The sequence below is a fragment of the Callorhinus ursinus genome, unplaced genomic scaffold (assembly GCF_003265705.2).
Source record: "Callorhinus ursinus isolate GAN/ISIS: 27379988/994484 unplaced genomic scaffold, GSC_fseal_2.0 scaffold7, whole genome shotgun sequence".
Lineage (NCBI taxonomy): Eukaryota > Metazoa > Chordata > Mammalia > Carnivora > Otariidae > Callorhinus > Callorhinus ursinus.
The window spans coordinates 47,836,498-47,859,955 of NW_027397069.1; the positions used below are offsets into that span (position 1 = coordinate 47,836,498).

The 23,458-nt window shown below is 39.7% G+C and overlaps 1 protein-coding gene and 1 long non-coding RNA gene across 9 annotated transcripts in view; one reads left to right on the forward strand and one right to left on the reverse strand.

The window, feature by feature from the left end:
• VWA8 (von Willebrand factor A domain containing 8) overlaps positions 1 to 12,772 on the reverse strand; it is a 336,853-nt gene extending 324,081 nt beyond the window's left edge. For 3 of the 4 annotated variants that reach the window (XR_012378777.1, XM_073894490.1, XM_073894489.1), the window contains exon 1: positions 12,508 to 12,771. Coding sequence is in view for 2 of the 4 variants with exons in the window: in XM_073894490.1 (XP_073750591.1) it covers positions 12,508 to 12,670 (163 nt within the window). In the remaining 2 variants the exon portion in view is untranslated. Of the gene's footprint in view, positions 1 to 12,507 lie in introns of all 4 variants that reach the window. The other variant, XR_012378779.1, reaches the window with a different exon arrangement.
• On the forward strand, positions 12,547 to 19,657 carry LOC112826638 (uncharacterized). 5 transcript variants are annotated; one of them, XR_012378781.1, is made up of 5 exons: positions 12,547 to 12,683; positions 14,087 to 14,463; positions 15,573 to 15,664; positions 16,207 to 16,349; positions 19,471 to 19,657. It is a non-coding gene; the product is annotated as an uncharacterized lncRNA (long non-coding RNA). The 5 variants fall into 5 exon arrangements; XR_012378780.1 differs by having other exon boundaries at positions 14,087 to 14,208; XR_003208993.2 differs by lacking the exon at positions 12,547 to 12,683 and adding an exon at positions 12,991 to 13,222 and having other exon boundaries at positions 14,087 to 14,208.
• Positions 19,658 to 23,458: the final 3,801 nt, after the last annotated feature.

Here is a 23,458-nt window from a genome sequence, read left to right on the forward strand (position 1 = left end):
CGGAGACTAAGGCTTTATATCATCGTAATAATAACAAAAGCAGCCAACATTTGTTGAATGATTACTATCTTCTAAGTACTTTATACATTCCCAGAATAACCATGTGAGACAGAGGCTTTACAAGTGAGGAAATCTGTAACTCTGTTAAAAAACATTTAGGGGCACCTGGGTGGCTCAGTCGTTGGGTGTCTGCCTTCGGCTCGGGTCATGGTCCTAGGGTCCTGGGACTGAGCCCCATGTCGGGCTCTCTGCTCGGCGGGGAGCCTGCCTCTCCCTCTCCCACTCCCCCTGCTTGTGTTCCCTCTCTCGCTGTCTCTCTCTGTGCGTCAAAATAAATAAAATCTTAAAAAAAAAAACACTTAAAAAAAGATTTTACAGATAAATATATTACAGTTATGTGGCAAGTTGAGAGAAAACATCATGTAAAACACAGGTATACTTTCTAATACAGAAAACAAGTATTTTTAGAGTGTAAGTCAAAGGACTTTTCCTCTAAATTAGTCTAGACATCGGCTAATACTTATTGAATCCTGGTTATTCGGCAAATATTGTTATAGACACGTTATCTATGTTACTTCATTTAACCTCGACTCTAAGTAACCTGTGGTTCCCACGAGTTATTTCATACAACTGCTCCAGCAGAAACCCCATCTCAAACTAGCTTAGTAAAAAGTCACTGGAGTTTCCGTGACAGCGGTAACGTGAGGTAGCTCGCGGGAAGCGTGGGTTACTGAGGAGACGTCGGCTCAATAACTAGTCCACAGCATGGCACGAAGGCAATGGAGAAACACAGCAGTCACACAAACAAAGTCACACCCCGGGATAGGCTCACTGAGGTACCGCCCCTGGCACCCCGAGATCCACACCTGGGACACCACGACCAGAGGACAACTTTTTCCCCCATTTCATTTTGCTATTTCTCAATAGAAATAGTAGGAATGTTTTCCCAACTTGTAGAAAAGTTGGGAAAACATTATTTGAAGTTACAGAAATCATGATTCTTTATCTTTAATCTAGTCTTCAGATGCATCTTCTAGTAAGGACCCTGCCACAGGTAAACTGTGGTAAACTCTACATAATTCCATCGTGACTTGAAGTCCTGGGCAGGGCACCTCACTGGCCAAGCCTAGGTTACTACCCACAGCCCAGCTGCCTGGACTTGCCAGGGTAGAGTCGGGGCCCCGCCTCCTTTCAAGACTTACACCACAGGGGATTCCACGTCTTTCTCCCTCTCCCAGCCCCCTCTCCTCCTCTGTTTCCTTCCTCCCTCACCATGACTCCAAGTCTTCCTTGCTTGCTCTTCCTCTTCTCCTCAACTTCTCTTTTTCTAGGCTCTTTCCTATTCCACCTGCCACCTCTTCTTGAGGAGCTCATCCAGTCTTACACCTTCCAGTGCAACTAACATATTCCTGGCTCTCAAATTTGTACCACTAGCCTAGACCACAGAACTCCAAAGATGGATACCAACAGATACTGAGATGCCTAACATGTTAAACCTAACATTCAAAACTGAACCTCTGATCTTTCCACCAAAATGTGCTCTACCCACAATATTCCCCAGTTCTACTAATGGCAACTTAATCCCTCGGCGGGGGGCTCGGACCAGAAATCTTGCAGCCATTCTTAACTTTTCTCTCTCGCCTCCTCAGAAAATCCCACAGACTCTGTCTTTTAAGATATATCTAGTATTGTCCACTTCTCACCATATTCTCTACCACCACAATGTTGACCCAAGCCAGTGAGAGGTTTATTACTATTTAAACTCATTTTCTCATTTAAACGGTATTAACTCTCACCTACTGACAGATCTCCGGTCTCAACTCTTACACCCTGAAGCTTATTCTCAACAGAGTGGCCACAGTGATCGTAATAAAATAGGAGTCAAGTAATGCAAGTTCTCACTCAATCCTCATTACTGCGATGGCCCAAAAGGCTATTCTGATCTGGCTCCCCCATTTCCTCTCTTACCTCATCTCCTGCTAGTGTCCTCCCAACTTATTCTACTCCAGCCACCTGGTCTCCTCACTCTTCCTTGAACATATCAGACACATATTCATTTCAGGTTTTTGCACTGGATTTTCCAACTGACTAAAATGCTTTTCCTAAACATACCCATTTATCAGTCAGGGCCCCAGCAAAAACAGACGGTACATTCAAACTGAGTAACTGAGGAGAGTATAATAAAAGAACCATTTGTGAAGGTGGGGCAGAGTTTAAAGAAAACCAGCAAGGATAGCGCAGTGTCCCGGGACTAGCAATAACAGAAAGCCATTGCCACCACTGGGCCTGAAGGAGCCTAGTGCAAGCAGAGAGAGTAAGTAGAAAGCTTCCTAAAAGGAACTGTGACCCTTTGTAGAGGAACAGAGCAAATAAGTGGTGGTCAGACCTGGCAAGAAAAGCTGGGATAAACATGAAACAAAAATTGACAAAACTAAAAGTAGAAAGAGGGGCGCCTGGGTGGCTTGGTTGGTTAAGCGACTGCCTTTGGCTCAGGTCATGATCCTGGAGTCCCGGGATCGAGTCCCACATCCATCTCCCTGCTCAGCGGGGAGTCTACTTCTCCCTCTGACCCTCCTCTCTCTCACGTGCGCTCTCTCTCTCATTCTCGCTCTCTCAAATAAATAAAATCTTTAAAAAAAAGTTAAAAAAATAAAAGTAGAACGAGATAAATCCATCATCATACTTTGATATTTTAATATATATCTCAGTAACTGATAGAAGAGTGCGAAAAAGAAATAGAAAGGATAGAAAAGTAAGAATAATCACTTCTCAGTGTTTGGCTAAGATCAACTGGAAAATAGGATAGGGAAGATCTGAAAACACTATTAACCACTCAACATAAATGACTTTCACTGAACACTATACCCAACAAGGACAGAATACATATTCTTTTTAAATGCACATGAAACATTCACTAACTAGATCTTAGGCTGGACCAAAAAGCAAATCTTAATAAATTTCAAAGGACTGAAATCAATCAAAGTACGTTTTCTGATCAAAACAGAATTAAAAATCAATAACAAAAAGATAACTGGAAAGTCTTTTGAACATTTGGAAATCAAGCAAAAGGCTTCTGAAGATCCAAAGAAGCAATCACAATGGAAATTAGACTTGTTAAGAAATAGGGTAGTGATCAATTAGTCATGTCTGCTGCAGGCAAAGAGAAAAAAATGACATTTGTCCTTCCTGCCTCAATGTTGATATTCTTGGCCCCCTTCTGTTACCATGCTATGCCTTTCCCGAATCATCTAATCCATGCCAATGTTCCAACTCTGACCTCTGTACAACTAAAGTCTTAAATGTCTCCTTTGGCTAAGATCTCTCTCCTGAGTTCCATACCTATCAGTAAGCTACTGGACACGATACTTAACATATTCCAGGGATAACTGTAACATGAGAAAAATGGAACTCTAGATTTTCTGTTGTGTATTGTCCAACCATCTCCAACCACTTCTACCTATTCTATTCCTATCTCAGTGACTGATGCTTTATTCCCTGGCCTGAAAGGCCTTCCACATCTCTCTCACACCCCTTTCACTTCAGACGACTACTCCTCAAATATCCTCATCTTCCCATTGAACTTTCCCCAACTTTTCCTTTGCATGCTCTCCACCTCCACCAAGAATCCCATTCCTGTCTTCTGCTAGCATAGTATCTGGTTCATGTTTCTCACACTCTATTACAATTATTGACTATTATTCCTCTACAATAATTGTCTTTAAATTAGGGTACACACTTTCTAAGGGTACAGAGCACGGCAATCTTAAGGAGATCAGTTTTTCAGATCCTCACTTCCATGTGTTCTTCCCTAACACTGATCTGACTGAGAACTGGCCCTGCAGGTTCTCCATTCCCACAGGCTCTTTCAGGAGCCCTCCCACTTATTTCTCTATGATGGCTGCTGCATTGCTCCAGGGGCCTAAACAAGTGAGACATATTACATTATGGTTTAGGAGAAGCCTCTTTTAAAAATTATTCAAATCAACATACACCTGCCTAGGAATAGTTTCTTCATGTCTTATAAATTCCTACTAAAAGCGAAGAGTAGCTTTAGAAATGACTGGTCTGTGTTGGCCTGTGTCGGATATAGTACAGAGCAGAGTAGGGAAGTGAGAGTTAATACTGTCAAATAATCCAAGATGGGAGAGCTCAGAGTGCAAAGCAAAGAAAGCTTCAAAAACTGGCTTTTCACATACTTAAAGGTAAGCTCTTTTCTCAGCTTTCCTCAATACTCATCTTGAGAACATACTCTTCATATGAACACACACACACAAAGGTACCTCTGAACATCTGAAGCAGTACATAGAATTGATGCTGATCCATTTTAATGTAATTGAAATAGTTTTCAATACTACTAAAATTTTCACAATACATTGGATAAAAACCACAGAGAAAACTTTTAAATGTTTCTTTCAGATCAGATGTTTATCTTTCAAAAATGTAGTTAAAAATTTATTCTCAAATGTCATCATCAAATATTCATTCCAATTATAGTCATTCCTTATCTTATAAATGGCTGTTTTCTAACTCTTACTATGAAAATGTCTTATACTAGCTTCTGAATCACTTAGTTTTCATTTCACTAAATACAATGTCAAAAATTTGATCATGAGGTCTAAAACTGTTGAATTTATTTCTGATTTTTATACATGACTTTAATTGTTCTCTAAAGCCCATAAACAAAGTTCACTACACATTCAATAGAATAATACCATGATTTCTACCATAGTCTTCATTATATAAATAACTTATTTTCACTGCTATTACATTACTTATAATAAATTAAAGAACAAAATTGCATGACCATATATTATGAAATAGGTAATTCAAATATGTAACCACTGGATTCCTTTATTCTTTTTTTTTTTTGGATTCCTTTATTCTTGTCTTTATTGTATTTAGTAATCGAGCCTATAAAATGTGGCCAGTAATTCATCTTTCAGTGGCTTTTAAAACATTCCTTAAGGGGCGCCTGGGTGGCTCAGTTGGTTAAGCAACTGCCTTCGGCTCAGGTCATGATCCTGGAGTCCGGGGATCGAGTCCCGCATTGGGCTCCCTGCTCAGCAGGGAGTCTGCTTCTCCCTCTGACCCTCTTCCCTCTCGTGCTCTCTATCTCTCATTCTCTCTCAAATAAATAAAATCTTAAAAAAAAAATTCCTTAAAATATATATTAAGTCATTTGAATTGAAAGGAAAAATATTTTTTTCTGCCAGAAAGTCTAATTTAGCTGATTGAATTGATAGTTACAGATTATCTTTTTTAATTATGAAAACTAAAATTTGATGAAAAATGGACTTAAACATATGATAGAAGCATTTTCTCAAAAAAAATACTGTATTGGCAAAGGTCTGATGAGTGAAAGGTTAATTTTATCAACTCTTTCTGAATACATTAAACTAAACAAGCAGCCTCTTTGTGAGGAAATAACCATAGCCATTTGATAAATTTTGGTAAAGCCTTCTTAGTGAACCTTCCAGAAACGGAGGCAGGAGTGATTATACTGGCTAGGTTAGCAACTCTACATGCAAGTCAAGTGGTTTCCAATTCTTTGCTATGAACAAAACTGAAAAGGCTATAATCAAGTTGTCAGTTGATAGATCACTAAAAATAACATTTTTGATAATTAATCAACATATTATTTTTGGCTCATAAGTAAAAAGTCTACGAAGAACTGAGTGACACTGGTATATCAAAATTGTTTACATTGCAGCAATAATTAATATTCAGTTAAGGACTATTAATTACACTAATTAATATTTAACTGGGGGAAGCACCACTCATGTCATTAACAGGTATGTTTCCATAAAATTTTAGGTTTTTTAGAAATCTGAAACATATTGATATTCTTGTGATCAATTGTGCTTTAATAACTGTAATGATAGACATGTTTTAACATTAGACATTTTTTGTTGCAGAAAAATATGATAAAGACAAAACATTTCAAGAAAAAATATTTAGATAAAATTATGAGGAATAAATGTAATTGAAATTGGAATACAAATTCAAGGAGATAAAAAAATAATGTAAACTTTCTGACAGTTAAATAAGAGCTTTTTATCTATTTTTCAAAACAGAGATAGTGGCTAACAAATTACAAGGATATTCTGATTCCATTTAAAAGATACATTTTTTTTTAAAGATTTTATGTATTTATTTGACAGAGAGAGAGAGAGACAGCGAGAGAGGGAACATAAGCAAGGGAAGTGGGAGAAGCAGGCCTCCTGCCAAGCAGAGAGCCTAATGTGGGGCTTGATCCTAAGACCCTGGGATCATGACCTGAGCAGAAGGCAGACGCTTAAAAGACTGAGCCATCCAGGCGCCCCAAAAGATACACTTTGACTGTTAGCAATTTTTGTTTTAAATGTCACTATTTACAACACACTGGAAACACCATACTCTGCGACTATTTATTCTTACCGGGAAAATTTCTAGGTATCAACTTCAAAATATACGAAGGGATACATATTTGCAAATCCTTTTCGGAGATAAGTGAGAAAAATGTTTGAAGATCACTGTTCAGTCTATAAGGCCATAGCATTTTGTGAGCAGGACCTAAGTTTTAATCACGTTTGTACTTATAGTGGCAAAAATAATATCTTAAACCAAGCAGGCATTCAATAAATGTTTGATAAATGAATAGATGAACGATTATAACTTTTAATTACTGTTTTCTTAATTGAGTATTGTTTTAAGCCCCAGTTCACCGATTTTCTGTATTCTTTGAGAACAGCCTATCTTTCAAAATGCTCAGAAATCAAGTTATTTGTAAAGAATTCATTTGAATGAAGTAGTATAAGTATTAATCTAAAGGGAAATAAAGATACTTATCATAACACAATAAGTAACATAACTTAGGCAGAAGAAACTAATGTATACCATTCCTCAAATACGCTATTTTGGTTAAGTGCAATCATTTTTTAAAAAAGATTTTAGTTAGTAAGATAATGGAAATTATTAGAATAACTAAAAGGAATTAACAAGTACAGATTGTTAGAGAACATGCTCTTAACATTTAATTACATTTATTATTACAATTAATGCAAAAAAAACCCCCACACATAACTCAGATTAACCGAAATCCTGTATAGCACAAACTGTCACATAAATACTACTACCAATAAAGTGATATGTATTTTATTCAGGCATGGAAAGTATGGACTTGAAAATTAAAAGCCCTGAAAAGAATCCAAAAGATAAAAGCTCCCAAAGGAAATTAAATTTAAGGCTCATTTAGAGTAATAAGGCTTTTTTTTTTTTTTAAAGATTTATTTATTTATTTATTTATTTGACAGAGAGAGCGAAAGAGCACAAGCAGAGGGAGCAGCAGAGGGAGAGGAAGAAGCAGGCCCCTTTCCGAGCAGGGAGCCCGATGCGGGACCCAATCCCAGGACCCCGGGATCATGACCTGAGCCGAAGGCAAGGCTTGCTTTTATCACTTGCAATCCTAATTTAAAAGAATTTCCCAAAGGTTTGTAGGAAAATAATTTCTATATTCAAACAATAATTAATAATATCTTTTAAATAACACTTATTCTTGTACTAACCCCTTTGGATATTATGTACTTGATTTTCAGCAGACAGCTGTTTTGTTTTACCTGCGCAATATTCTTTATCCCTTTTGACAATAGAACCCCTCTCTCCAGTGGGGAAACCCATCCCATTTGGTTTGGGTAGCGTATCACTCATCCCACCCTTTACCCCTGCAACAAAACCTCCAGAACTAAGTATCCTGCACAACCCCTGCCAGAACATTCCACCATCTGGCCACAATGACTGGTTTAGGCACACGATCCAAGGTTGGCCAATAATTGTTCTCACAAGGATTTTTGTCAGAGCTCACAGGAAAAGATGTTCTCTCTTCTAACAGTGTGAATTATAAGGACGATCAAAACCTGGGGCTGTCAGCACGGCTATCACTGCTACTACTGGAAGAAATCCTGGCAGATGCTGAAACCAATACAGCAAAAAGCAAATCCAACAAATGGAGAGTAGAAAGTGGGGGAACCATGAGGAAAGGCAGAGAGAACCCTAAAAATATTTGCACATCCTGTATCTACAACCATTGGACCTCCCACCTATGCGAACCATGTTTTTCTATGCACATTTTCCCCTGAGGAAAAGAAATCACTCTTGGTTAAGAACCACTGATTTAATGTCACCAATTTTTCTTTAAGGTTTTATTTATTTTTCAACAGAGAGAGAGGGAACACAAGCAGAGGGAATGGGAGAGGGAGAAGCAGGCTTCCCGCAGAGCAGGGAGCCTGATGTGGGACTCGATCCCAAGACCCTGGGATCATGACCTGAGCTGAAGGCAGACGCTTAACAACTGAGCCACCCAGGGGCCCACCATTTTTTTTTTTTAATACAAAAATTAGACCCAAGAGAAAAACCAAATATATCAGCGAATTCCAGGTAAGTCTGCATGTTCCTAATACAGGTCTTCCTAACGATTTATTAGGTAACAACTGTTTGGGGATTTTACTGCTAAATTCTTTAATATACAAGGGTCACAATGTCCCCAGAGTCACCATAGCCTGCTGCAGGTTCAGAGTAGTTAATAATTTCCCCAAAGTTCAATACCCAGTAAATACAGATCTAAAACCATAGTGCAGTTTTTCCCTTTACACTGTATTTCTCAGTTGAAGCAAGAGTTCTCTACTTCCCCTCCCCAAAGTCATTAATTCTATTGTAGCCCAAGAATAAAATCTTAAAATCACAAAAAAACTGCATCATGGATGGATGTCTATTGCACTTTTTATATATTTAAAAACAGACAACTTGCAGCACCTGGCTGGCTCAGTTGGTAGAGCATCCGACTCTTGATCTCGGGGTTGTGAGTTCAAGCCCCACGCTGGGTGTAGAGATTACTTAAATAAATAAATACATACATACATACATATAAACTGAATGTCTAAGAATGGGAAACTGGTAGAATAAATTATATGGATAAATACATGAACTTAATATATACTTAAAAGAATCATGTATAGCAATATTTATCATTTTGTTAATATGTTCACAATAATGGTTAAGTGAGAATAAATTATAAAACATACATGATCCCATTTTTAAAAAAGAAATGTGTATTTATACAAATAAATATTATATGTATTTTTACAAAATCTGCTAATATTAACACCAAAAAGTTGACAATTACGACTTTGCATGGGAGAATTAGGTCTTAGGGGATTTGTATTTCACTTTCCTACAATGAACACAAATTTCTTGTACAAAAAGTATTTTTAAATATTTCTTTAAACAAATGTATTTCATACACAAAGTCATAAAGATAGAACAGTGAATCCTTTTAATAACAATGGTGCTAAATGACAGCACTAAACATGTCATGGTAGATTTATACAGTTATGTTTCCAGTTTATCATCTGATCTTGCTCTATGGTATATTTAAACCTGTTTAATGTCAGAGTCCTACTGAACCAACTTGTTTGGCTCCATCTGTGAAAACACCAATAATCTTTACTGAAAACTCTAGGATGCCCATCGGGCTTCCTTGCTCAGCAGGGAGCCTGCTTCTTCCTCTCCCTCTACCTGCCGCTCCCCCTCTCTCTGGCAATATATATTGCTGCTCTCTCTCTCTCTCTGGCAAATCAATAAATAAAATCTTTTAAAAAAAGAAAACTCTTTGCAGTAGCTAACCTCCTTGTAAATCTCTTTGTTCCTAAAACTAAGAGACAATACTATTTATTGAAGTATAAAGAGATATAAAGAACTTACAAATTATGGATACTTAAACTATCCAATAGCAAAAGATAAAAAGCAGTGGGTTTGGGATTTTCTTTTTTTTTTTTTTTAACATAAATGACCTTCTCCTCCTCCTGCTTACAAGGCTTTATGAAGCTCCTATCCTGAAAGCCAACAAGGCAATCCCAGCCTCTCCTGCTCCTTCTCTCTATGAATTTTAGCATTTTAAGCCACTGAGTGCTTATTATTAGGTACAAAATGTTGACAGGCAACAAAAGGAATATAAAGACAAATAAGACACACATACAATCCAGGAGAAATAAGAACAGTATATGATGTGAATCTACTGCTTATGCACCTTGTTGCTCTGTTTCCAAACTACTAGCAAGCAAGGTCAGTCACATGCAGAGATGAGTTACTGGTCACGTGTGTATGCAGCTGGGAGCATCTTTCCAACCTAAACTGTAACTCACTGCAGCATAGTGCTATTTGTGGTTTTATCTGTGTATGACCTCTGGTTCAAACTGAGACACTCCAAACTTGATGGCCAACATTATGTCCCAGGGTAGCTAAGAGCTTGCCTCCTGTTTACTTAGCTCTCAACTGTTTTTTTTTTTTTTTCAGATTTTATTTCTTTATTTATTTGAAAGAGAGAGACACAGCAAGAGAGGCATGAGCAGGGGGGAGTGCGAGAGGGAGAAGCAGGCTTCCCGCCGAGCAGGGAGCCCAACTCGGGGCTTGATCCCAGGACCATGGGACCATGACCGGAGCCAAAGGCAGACGCCTAACGACTGAGCCACCCAGGCGCCCCTAGCTTTTCAATTGTTCTTAATAGAATTCATATCTCTGGTGAGGTTCCAACTACATTCATCCACAGTCTTCCTACCTTCAACCTTGCAACAGCAAGGCAAGTAGGTTTAGCACAATTTATTCCTTGTGATATGATCCTGCTAGGGTCAGTGACTGAGTCTAAGAAGTTAGTATGTTGTCTGTAATGTGTTCATGAGTCTCACATTTGAAGCAAACCCTGTACTTTGATTTGCTGGACATAATTTTGAGGACATTTTTAATGTTTTTATAATCAACATTATTCTTTTACAAAGAACAATTTTTTTAAGTTCATATCAATTACCTTTTTTCCACATGCCTACCCAGCTAGTTCTGACAGTTCTAGACCTAAAATAACTGGTTTCATTTCACCTAAAGCCAAGGAAACAGAAAAACTCTTGTATAGCTGAAAATACATATACGAAGAATTATAAAGAAGTTAACTTTTATATGTGGCAGGAACTATATGAAATAAGTAAATCCTCCGAACAATCCTGTCAAGTGTACTCTCCTTATTCTCATTTTACAGTTAAGAAAACTGGGACACAACATCTGCCGTGTGATGAACACTGGGTGCTATATGCAACTAATGAGTCATTGAAAACTACATCAAAAACTAATGATGTACTATATGCTGGCTAACTGAACATAAAAAAAAAAAAAGACACCTGGGACACAAAATTAAATAACCCACCCTCAAGTATCCATATCCAGACAATGCAAAAATGGACTCCAACCCATTTTTTTAACGCCAACCTGTTTCGCTCCAAAGCCCAAGTTATAGATTATGCTGCACTTCTACCCTTGTCCTCTCTGCTTTCTAGGACAAAGAAGCAACAAACAAACAAAAACCTCTAACAAATAAACAAACACTATAGAAGTCACAATAACCGATAAAGGGGCAAAATTTGAAATCACAACTCTACACAGGAGAAAGAAAAAAACATTTGTTGAATGAATGGATGGATGAATGGATGGATGGATGGAAGGTATGAGACCTAAACTTCCTGGCAAGGAAAATTATTGGGGCGGAGTTGCAAGAGGAACAATGAAACCTGCAACTTCATAGTAAAAACCTCCATTATTCTAAGCAACAGTGACACTGACATCTTGCTTAGAATCACTTTGCCATTCAAGAGCAGCAACAACATACATTCCTCCCCTTAACCAGCACAAATGCTCTAATTCCAACATACAACAACAACAACAAAAGATTCCTAAAACCAGCTCTGGTAGATCCAAACAAACAAGCAAAACAAAGCAAAGCGAAACAAACAAACAAACAAACAAAAACCCTGAGTTTAGGAATCAGAGCACGTGATTCTAAAGCAGTCACTAGTGACCTATGTGATCTCCTTAAGTCACTTTTCCCTTCTGGGTCTCAATTATTCAATTGTACAGTCGTGAGTTTTAACCTTAAGTTGTGATTTTCAGCTCCAATAAGATGTGAGCACTGTGAGAAAGGAAAACCCCTGGAAAAGTTAGAAAGGCTTGTGTATACGTTTAAAACACTGTAACGATGGGATCCTTGGCGAGAAGGCACACTTCTAAGCCGCCACTAGCCCTGGCTGGAACAGGACACAACCCGGCTTCCAGGCCCTTGAGATTCGGAGGGCAAGGTCAAGTCCAGGTTTCAACAATTCCTGAGGGCTGCTGCGTTAACCCCAGCGAGTACTGTAATCCAAATCAGCATCCTGGGATAAAAGCAGCAGTGAGGGAAGGGAAATGCACTATTCCAGGTCATCAGAAACCTGAGCGCCGCTCCCTCGGGCTACAGAATGAGGCCCAGAGAGTGCAAGCGCCTGGCCCCGCGTTACACAGCAGTGAGCCGCGAGACGGGGACTCGAACGTCTCTGTCCTGGCTTCCCGCGCAGCGCTCCTTCCCAAGCGGCGCAGCAGGGAGTGGGGTGGAGTGGAGTGCCCAGGAGCGCAGTCCCCCCTCCCCCCGCACAGACAGCAAGGGCGTCCCGGGATTACCTGTGTCGGCCCCCGCCCCGGCACGCAGCAGTCTGACCTCCGACCACCTCCAGTCGCCGCCGGGCCTGCCCCGCACCACCTGTCGCAGGAGCAGCCGCACGCGCCGCGCCGCCGGGCCGCCGTGGCCGCCTGGCGCCCCGAGGAGCAGAAGCCGGGACTGCATGGCACCGGGGGAGGTAGGGGTCGCCGGGGCCGGGGAGCGGGTCCCGCGCGAGCCGCGTCCGGGATAGGGAGCGTGAGGCGGCGCGACGAGAGGGACAGGAAGCGGCACTGCGCAGAGTCCGCCGGAAACTCCTTCCCCCGGCGCGGCGGGCTCAGCGGTGTCGGGCCGGCCGGGCCCACGCGGGCTGAGAGATCCTGCGGAGCGCGAGCCGCGGAAGCCCGCACCGGCCGCCCGGGGCCGACCGCCGAGCGGGCGCGGCGGAGCGCTGAGCCCGGCCCGCTGCCCGGGTACTCGTGCGGCGGAGCTGCGGGGCCTGGGCTCCATGGCTGGCCTCGCCCGCACCTGCGTCGGTTCGCCTGGATTCACCAGGCCGGGCTCCAGTCGTTGCCGGGTGGTCCCCGTAAACTCTGAGTTCAGGAAATGCCTCAGGGTTTTAGGAGCGTGTCATTATGTAACTCTTCAGATGCAAGTCTTCGTTTCTTGGTTAATGGGCCCCGTCTTAATATACTGCGCTTTCCCTGCACGTTGCTTCAAATCCTTTTCAGAAATTGCGTACGTTTTCTCGAGATTGTGGGAACTTTCACCTGTTTCGATTCATTGTAACCATACCTGTGTTTCCATACAGTATTTGAAAGTCTTATCCTTTATCTTTTTTTTTTCCTGTATGTGTATTACCACGTCTTATATTCTAAATGCAAAAGTCACATCTTAGTGATATACACAAACGGCCAAAATATCAGAAAGGACCCAAAGCAAGCACTTGTTCATTCTGCAGTGGAAGAGTTATATAAATATAACTTATGTCTTCAGTAAGAGGAAAAAAGTAGGCCACTGGCCAAAGGTGGAAGAGCGCACACAAAGCAAACTAAGCAGCATCTCCAAAATGTCAGGAGTGAGTTGACCAAGGCAAAGTGTTTAAATCGAGTAATACAAAGCAAACAGCAAACAAAAAGAATGCAGAAGGCTTCACTTGCAGCTAGAGGCCTCGGTAATTCTGGAGCTGTCACTCTCTTTAATGGAGCATCTACTATGTCATAACCCTGTGACAGGTGCTGAGAGGTGATAGGAGGCTGTGAAAGAAAAGCTGAGCTGGATAAGGCTTTGTGCATCTTGCTGAGGACCTAAGGGGTGAAGGCTGAAACAGGCTTCTAACCTAGTTAGGACACAGTGAAAATAAAGGTAAATGTTTGCATAGTGTATTACAACATGGTTTCACGTGTATGTTCTCATATCATCTTCACTAAAGCCCTATGTGACTGCAAGGGGGAAATGACAGAAATGCAAGATGTAACAGTGTATGAAATGTTTGTCCCACTTTGTGTTCATACTATGTGCCAGGCCTTGTGCTAAACACTTCAGTGCAATACTTCATTTCACACTTTGATTGAGGTACTATTATTATCTTCTATTTTACAGGTGAAGACACTGAGGCTGGAAAAGTGAAGTCTTGAACAGGACATCTCTATGTAATCTTGCTGGAATCCGGCATACACTTGAGACAGAAGAACAATGTGAGGAAACTGAGCAAAATGACTGATGTAAGCACTAAGAGCTCTTGGAGTTGAGACAATGGGGAAATCAATACAGGTTACAGCATTCAAGCATTCAGCAACATTTTTCAAGCAACTGTTGGATAAACAGTACCCTACTAGGTACTGTTTAGCAATGGGCCCACATCCAGTACAGAAGACAAACCTACAAATGAAGAATCGCAATACAATGAGATCCATGTTTAGGTACTCAAGATACTCTGGGGTGATGTGCTTCGCCAGGGAGTGGTCAGAGGTTTCACGGTGAGTTTAAAATGGGTCTTGAAGGATATTTGAGTTTTTCAAGGGGAGAAAAGGGTAAGTCATATCTGGCAGAGGGAAGAGCATGTACAAAGGTACGGAAAGCTGGACATAACCTGGCAAGACTGAGAATCAGAGAGTGATTCACTGTGTCTGGAGGTCAAGTACATAAAATTTGTAGAGATAAGACTGGAAAGAGGAATTGGGGCCGTGTTGTATGTGAGGTGAAAGAGTTTACATATTATCCTCCAGGAAATGGGAAAATGAAGATATTTTAGAGTGACAGATCTGCAGTGTGAAGGAAAAATTTGAGCCAGAGAAAAGGTAACACCTGAGCTTTACTTTGAATGTCACTTTAGATTTGGATAAACAAAGAAGTGGGTATTAGAGCATGAGCAGAGGCTTAGAGTCCTGACAAGCAAGTCCTGACAGGGACGATGAAACCTGCCAGGTGAGAACGGCGTAATCTTAGAGAGAACAGGGGAGGGAAGAAAAGATCATACAATGAAGAATCTTGAATGGCTGGTTGAAGTTGGAAATTTGGACTTCATGGTATAGGCAGATTGCGTAGCCACTGGATGTTTTTTTGTTTGTTTGTTTTTAAAAGATTCCACTTATTTGAGAGAGAGAGAATGAGAGAGAGAGAGCACGAGAAGGAAGAGGGTCAGAGGGAGAAGCAGGCTCCCCGCTGAGCAGGGAGCCCGATGCAGGACTCGATCCTGGGACTCCAGAATCATGACCTGAGCCGAAGGCAGTCGCTTAACCGACTGAGCCACCCAGGCACCCCATCCACTGGATGTTTTGATTGTGTTTTCGATGTGACATGAATTGTGAATTGAGTAAGGAACAAAGGAAGCATCAAATTCTAGCTATGTGGCAGTAAAAATAGTCTCCGCTTACAGTAATGAACCCCTGTTGGTGGCAATGAGTCTGAATCGGAAAAAGTAGACCTCAGCAATGTTTGAAAGATAAACCAGAGGTCTTCCGTTTTAAAAGATGTCTATCACAACTTCTGTGTAATTTCTCTCAAATTCTCACTGAAATAGCTAGTCATATACTTTTAAAAAACCATACTACTAAAAACTGGTATTGATTGTTAATCTTTTTTCCAGAGTCCAGAAGGAATATTTTTCCTACCATATTAATGTACCTGGATGGGAAATTCAACTAATAATGCATCCCTGTTATGCCCTGTTTTAAAAAGGTAGGTGCTTCATCCCTCTTTACTGTTCACCCTCCTAAGAAATCGTAGGTCCACACCAGTGGTTCCCAGAATTCAGTGTGCATCCCGATCATCTAGAGAATTGTTAAAGTATAGATTCTCAGGCTTCACTCCACACCCCCACCCTGAGATTCTGACTCAGTAGGTCTGAAAAGCCCAAGAATATGCATTTTTAGCAATAGCTATAGGAGATCACCTGCATGCCACAGATTTTAGTCACAAAACTAGATAACAGTTCTCTCCATTGTTCTGTTTTGCTGCTAAAGCTGTCCCACCACCTAGTGATCCTCTTCAGCACTTCTTCTAAAACAATTTGTAATACTCTACCCTTATCTACAAGCAATTAAAATAAAATAGAATAATAAAATAAAATAAAAACTGAACAAGGAATTGGAGAAAAGAGGAAAGAAGAGAACAGATGATGTCCCCTATATATCATAAAATGTTTTTAGACAAAGACATGGCAGGAATAGCAGCCCTGAGAATACTTTGAACTTAGGCTTTCTTGAACTCCATCTATTCAGAGTATGGGAAGGAACCCAAAGGAACCACAAGAGCCAAAGCCTGCTAGATCTTAAGATCTGTGAAGGGAATTTGACCAGCACACAAGTGGACAGACAAGAGGGCCAAAGACAATTTGACCAGTCTGTCTGCTGGCAAAGACCAGGTAAGGATCAATGGAATATTCTATATCCAAAAATAAGTAAAAAGGAGAAAAATGGAATCCATTTTAAAAATACCGTGAGACAAAGAAAATAAAAATAGCATGTCAATTCAAAAGATAGGTAAATCACTGAAAATATATTACAGTGATGGGGGGGAAATGCTGCTTGTCATGGTTAAGGGTGTAAGAATACATAGCCTTTATGAAATAAGAGTGAGCAAGAACATGAGAAGTTGAGAGAGGTGAGTAAGGTAAGAAATATACACTGGAAGAACACCACCACACACATAAAATACTCAATATCACTGGATAAAATATTTCAAAACAGCACTTAAAATGATTTAGTAAGCTTATAAGAAAGTAGGAAAAATTCTCTAAATTCAGGAATAAAGCTGGAGGAAGAGTCTGGGAGGTTGAGGAATCACCAGAGGTGCTGGATGCCCTGAAAACATCTACTCTCCCAGGTGCCTATAGCTGTAGGTGACACACAGGACAAAGAGTAGATTGAAGACCCCAGCATAAAGCCAGGGTGGGCAAAGGGCTACACAATTAGCTAAATGGCAGACTAGGAGAAAAAATTGCTGAGGTAGACAATAAGGCATCACACCTATCTGCTTGATTCTAGGTAGAACTTTTCTTTCTTTAATAACTTGTGGCTTCTATCTGAAACTCAGGTGGGTTTGATGCCTGAATATAGAGTATTTGCTTGTTATAAAGAAAATATAAGCCAATAATTTTAAGTTGACTCAGTAAATATATAGGATATTTGCACAGCCATAGTTGACAAGTTTTATTTGATTAACATACAGAAAAAATAGCAAGTATGAATTGGAGAGTGCACATTATCTGCAAGAACAAATAGAACATTAGAAATGAGTTATGTTAAAGGCCATAAAGTAAGTTTCAACAAAAATCAAAGAACAGAGAACACAATTTTGGATCTTAATGCAATTAAGCAAGAAATCAATTTTATGACATTTTTTAAAAATAGATATGCTTCTGTATACTAATGGGTCAAAGAAGAAAATAAAATTAGAAAACACTTGGAACTGAACATTAATGAAAATGCCTCCAATTAAATCCTGTGATGTGGATCTAAAGCTTTACTGTGCTTAGAGGCTAAAAATTAATGGACTAATCTTTCAACTTAAGTACAAAAAAGAAAAACAGATCCAAGGGAAGTTGAAAGAAAGAATACTAAAGACAAAAATTAATGACTTGAAAAACAGAGATAAGAGAATCAACAAAAAAAAAATAGTTATGTGTAAAGACTAATTTTTGTAGCAGAAATAAAATGAACTCAAGAGAAAGGTTGAAAAATAAAGTTGCATTAGTCTTCCAGAAAAAGGAACAGAAATATTAAGAAAAGGAAAAGAAAAAGTTTAAAAATTAAAGGATCCGTCCAGGAATTCTAATGAATGAGTTCCAGAGTTCAAGAGTTCTTGAAGTAGAGAATACAATGAACAGGGAAGGAAATCATCAATATTGAAGAACATTCCCCAGAAATGAAGGATGCAAGTTTTCAGATTAAAAAGCCTTAGCCAAAGGAAGCTGTTTGTGAAATTCCAGTAAACTGACAACAAAGAAAGACATTTGCTAGCTTTCAGGGAGAAAATCAAGCTTTACATCAAGAATTAAGAATCAGAATAGCATTGGGCTTCCAAAGTCATATAGCCAAATGGAAAAGAGAGAGACAGTATACCCCCAGGTGCCTATTTACAAAACATAAGAAAGATGCAAATAAGAAAACTTTTTATTTTACTTTTGCACTGAGTTACAATATTTAAGTTTGTTGATTGTATAAATGGTGTATTTTTTATTTATGGGTACATTAGGGCAAGAAGTATATTCTCTATACATTATACTTGCCCCTGGGAGAAATTTGCCTGCTATAGTAATAGTGGAAGCCAGAAGACAATGAAGCAATGCCTTCAAAATTCTGAAAGAAAATTATTTTCAAGAATTACATACCCAGCCAAACTATCAATTAAGAGTGAAGGTAAAAGAGATGTTTTCAGACATGTAAAAATCTCAAAAACAATGTATTTTGATGCACCTTTCCTCAGGAAGGGAGAGGGGAAACTAAGAAAGAGGAAGGCATTTGACTTAGGGAGATAGAGATGTGGCACAGGAGAAAGGAAAAGGAAATCCCTAATTGATGAACACAGAGCCAAAGGAGACAGCTGTGCAGCAAGGCCAAAAGGCTACCAGTCTCCATAGGATCTGATCAGAGGGTTCAAAGAGACTTCAAGGAAATCAAAGTCACTAGATATTGCCAAGAAAACGGAAAACAACACTAGCTAATGAGTTAATAATGAGCCCATGAAAAACTAAACAAACAAAAGATAACTATTAATTTCAAGGAAAACAGAATGTACAGGAAAGGTAAGGTACTGTGTAGCATGTGGCTCGACTGTAACTGGCATTTATATAGTCATAATCACATAAACATTGAATATTAAGCTAGCCAAATTATGATATTACTGAATTAGTAAGATAGGAGGATAGTAACTAGTGAGGACAGAGCTAAATTCCCCTCTTCCAAAGTTGAAAATCAATAGATAATGCCTACAACTGAAAACTCAAGAAAACACCTAAAATTGAAAACTCACAAAGTAGCGATATGAGCATGTTGTTAGAAATATTAAGAATTCAGATATTAAGAATCAGCTAAAGAGTTGAAAACGGTTGTGGGAAATGGATTGATGGGGTGAGGGTTCAGGGGATTGCTCTTTGCTCACAATAATCTTAAAAAGCTAGATTTGGGGAAATAAAGGCATTGTACTAGTATTTACTCTCACCGGTTTGTATGAGGGTCTCTGCTTCCCTGATCCCTTCCCTACACAATTAAAAGAAGGAAGAAAGGAAGGAAAGAGGGAGGGAGGGAGGGAGGGAGGGAGGGAGGGAGGGAGGGAAGGAGGAAAGGAAAAGAAAGAAAATCATTGTCTATTTGGTACCCCCAAACTGACATTGTTATTTTAATTTTTATGCCTTTGATCACCAGTGAGGATCAACACTTATTCATATGTTTAAAAGTTATTTGCACTCTTGTTACTAATCAGTCTAATACTTCATGTATTTTTTGAAATATTGTTCTAATTTTTTAAAATATTCTGATTTTCAGAGCTCTCTCCATATCAAGAATATTAACACTCTTGGGGCACCTGGGTGGCTCAGTCATTGAGCGTCTGCCTTCGGCTCAGGTCATGGTCCCAGGGTCCCGGGATCGAGCCCCGCATCGGGCTCCCTGCTCAGCGGGGAGTCTGCTTCTCCCTCTCCCACCACCCCCACCCCCCACCGCTTGTGTTCCTTCTTTCTCTCTCTCTCTCTCTGTGCCAAATGAATAAATAAAATCTTTAAAAAAAAGACTATTAACACTTTTTCAGTAGGTTGTCAATACACTTACATAGTTATTTCCCCCCAGTGCACCTATCTAGCTCAATCCTCAAGTCCTTGTGAAACGAATAAGTTGAACTAAGGAATAAACATGAAGTAGTAAAACTATAGGCTTTGGAACCAGGCAAATCTGGGCTCTAATCACACTTCATTTCTAGCTGTGTGACGTGGGGCAAATTACTTAGCCTTTCTGGGCCTGAGTATCCTCATCTGTAAAATGTAAATAATACTTAATAGAGTATTGTGAGGATTCAACAATAAATGGAAAGTGTCAACAAGTCACACAGTAGGTATTCAGGAAATGTTAACGATTTAAGTAAACAAGCTTTGGACATTAGGCAACTTGATAATTTAAAGGATTTTAAGTGGATGTTAAATGTAAATTCAGTATGGGGGGTGTCTAGAAGTCTTGATTACTATGATAAGTAGCTTTTGTTATATTTGAAAAAGAAAATCTATATAAAAAAGCGTAACAGTCTTCTGTGCCTTCTCCTCCAAAAAAGCAATTTCTTGGTTTCTTTCTCTGCTAGATAGTCTCTTATATATATGCCTGCCGGAACTGCCCTTCTACTTTTTCTAATGGGAGTAACCCTTTTCCTTTGGGCACCTGCATCTCCCAGACCTGGTCCCACTTCACCAGGCAGAGGGTTGGGTTTATGACTCAGACTCACAGAGCTTGACCCAGCACCAGTCAGAGAATTTCATCAGGGATGGCTATGGGTGCAGGGACTCTTCCTTACTCAGATTATACGTGTTTACAGCTCCCGTGTAATTCAAGAACTGCTGAGGCCATATTTGCTGTAATTCAGGGAGAGAGCCTGCCTGTGACAAGAGGAAAGCAAAACAAATGATTAAGACAAAGAGAAACAAGGTGTCCTGGCAATATACTTTGAACTCTGAATCAGCCAAATCTGAGCCACCCCCTTGGACATCGGCTAGCAAATACATATTTATTTAATGTAAATTTGACTTAGCTTTTGTTACTTGTAATTTCAAGAGTTCTGACTGATGCCAGTTTTTCCCCAGAAGACTTACAGGAGTGGCTTGGCTGAGAGATGTGGCTGTCATTGGTATCCATGACTTTGCAGGACCTCTCGATATACATGAAAACATGATGAGCTGTAGATTATAAATGCAAGTCACATCAAGCTCCTAACTTATTAACAAAGGAAAAAGATCTTGGTGGAAGCAGGATGGCCACACGTGTATTTCCTTTGGCCTCCAAAAATCCCTAGTGGAGGTACGTCCTTCCAGCACAACTGCTCGCGCAAGGTAGGGTATGGCCAAGTGCAGAAAGCTCAGTTCTAGTAACAACATAATTTTCATTACATTCAAGGCCTGTTCAGGAAAAATGTAATCAATCTATGTACTTCTAGCTAAGGAAATACTTAGGTCAAGCTCTTTTGATACCTGCATCTCAAAGGCCAGCAAGGGAGAGCAGAGTGAGCCCCAGTGTCTCAGTTCCACACTTCCCAGCATTCTGGAAACCCAATTTTCCTAGCACCGCCCTTTGACTCTGAGTTAAAACCTGTTATGTCAATTGTTCTAATACTGGATTTGGTCTGAAAACCACAACCACAAATCCATTTCACCATATACGAGCTTATCAAGAAGCTAAATTAGAGACCAATTTTCACTACTTAAAATGATTTTCTGTGAATTTCCTTTAAAATTGTCAATGCATAGTGTATACAATTAACTGATAAAAAGCAACATGTGCCCATTTTTTCAAGAACTATTTATTTTAGAGATCTTTTCCTTAAAATATTTCTTCAAAAGCATCTAGTTATCACAGAATATTAGCCCCTTATTTTATAGCTGAAAACATCCTATCTCCTATGTCATTACTCTGTAACCTTGTAGAAATTCCATTCATTCAGCACCATTCAAGGTAAGCAACCATGTATAAATACCACTTTCTTCAGTAGTTCAGGAATTATTGAGCTTTTACTCCCGCTCTTCCCTCGACCCAGAATTCTCTTCCATAGCTGGTTCTTTCTCAGAGAAGCTTAAAATGCTTAAAATGCTACTTCTCAGAGAGGCTTCCCGATTCCCTATCAAAGTAGGCCTCCTTCCCTATTTTCAGTCTCATTGCCCTTATGACAACCTGTAAGGCTATTATATGCCTTTCATTGTCTCTCCTTCACTGGGCCCTAAGCTGCAGGGGGCTGTCTGGTTGAGCATCTACTCCCAAGTGCGTAGCACACAACCTGGCAGAGTCAGTGCTCATTAAGTATTTTTGAATAAATGAAAATGTTATTTTTTCTAACAAGGAAAATGTTTTCTAACAAAGTTTTTCTAACAGAAAAAATGTTATTTTTTTCTGTTCTTAACAAGGCTCAAAAAATCAGCAAAGGCTGGTAATAGCTGCCGTTTACTCCCACCAATACCAGATTCTGTAACACAAACTGTGGATAATGAGATTGGGAAATAACAGTCACACTGCTACAGTGGGTTATCATCACAACTAACGTTGCTATGTTTAATAGTTAAGACTATTCGTTGTGGTTTTGTGTTTTTTTTTTAACATTTTTAAATTTTTTAAAAACTGGCAAAATGCACGTAACATAAAACTTACCATCTTAACCATGTTTAAATATGCAGTTCAGGGGCATTAAGTACATTCACATTGTTGTGCAACCATCACCACCATCCATCCCCAGAAGTCTTTTCATCTTGCACAGTCAGAAGTCTGTACCCATTAAACAATGACTCGCCATTCTTCCTGCTCCCAGCCTCTGCCCATCATGGTTCTACCTTGTCTCTATGAATGTGACTACTGGAAGTCCCTCCTATGTGTTTAGTCAGGGTTATCCAGAGGAACAGAACTCACAGGATATATAGATATATGCATAGGCATAGATGTAGATACAAAGAGATTTATTATAACAAACGGGCTGACACCATTATGCAAGCCAAGAAGTCCCAAGATCTGCAGTCAGCAAGCTGAAGATCCAGGAGAGCTGGCAGTGTGGTTTCACTCTAAAAGCTGGGAGGCTTGCAACCCAAGAAGAGCTGACGTTTCCATTGGAGTCCAAAGGCAGGAGAAGGCCCACGTCCCAGCTCAAAGAATCAGCCAGTGGGAGTTCCCTCTTCCTTTCTATTCTATTTAGACCTGCAATGGAGTGGATGAAGGCTGCTCATATCAGGGAGGACAATTTGTTCTACTCAATCTGCCAATTCAAACGTTAATCTCATTTGAAGACACCATCACAGACACTCCCACATGCCCAGAATGTTTAAGCAAATAACTGGGCATCTCAGGACACAGTTACTAGTCTTATTTCTTATTACTTAGCATAATGTCCTCAAGGTTCATCCATCTTGTAGCATATGTCAGAATTTCCTTCTCTAATTTTTTTTTTTTGCAAAACAACAACAGTACAGTTTCTTTTATATGTATATGTATATTTTTAAATTGAAGTATAGTTGACACACAATGTTCCATTAATTTTAAGTGTAAAATATAGGGATTGGACATCTCTATGTGTTACTTTCTGGTACTCTGTCTGATTTATTTCAGTTAGCATAATACGCTCCAGGTCCATCCATATTGTTGCAAATGGCAAGATCTCATTCATTTTTTTGGCTGAGTAATATTCCATTGTGTGTGTCTGTGTATGTGTGTGTGTGTGTGTGTGTGTGTGTGTGTGTGTGTGTGTCACTTCTTCCTTATCCTTTCATCTATTGATGGACACTTGTGTTGCAGAACTTCC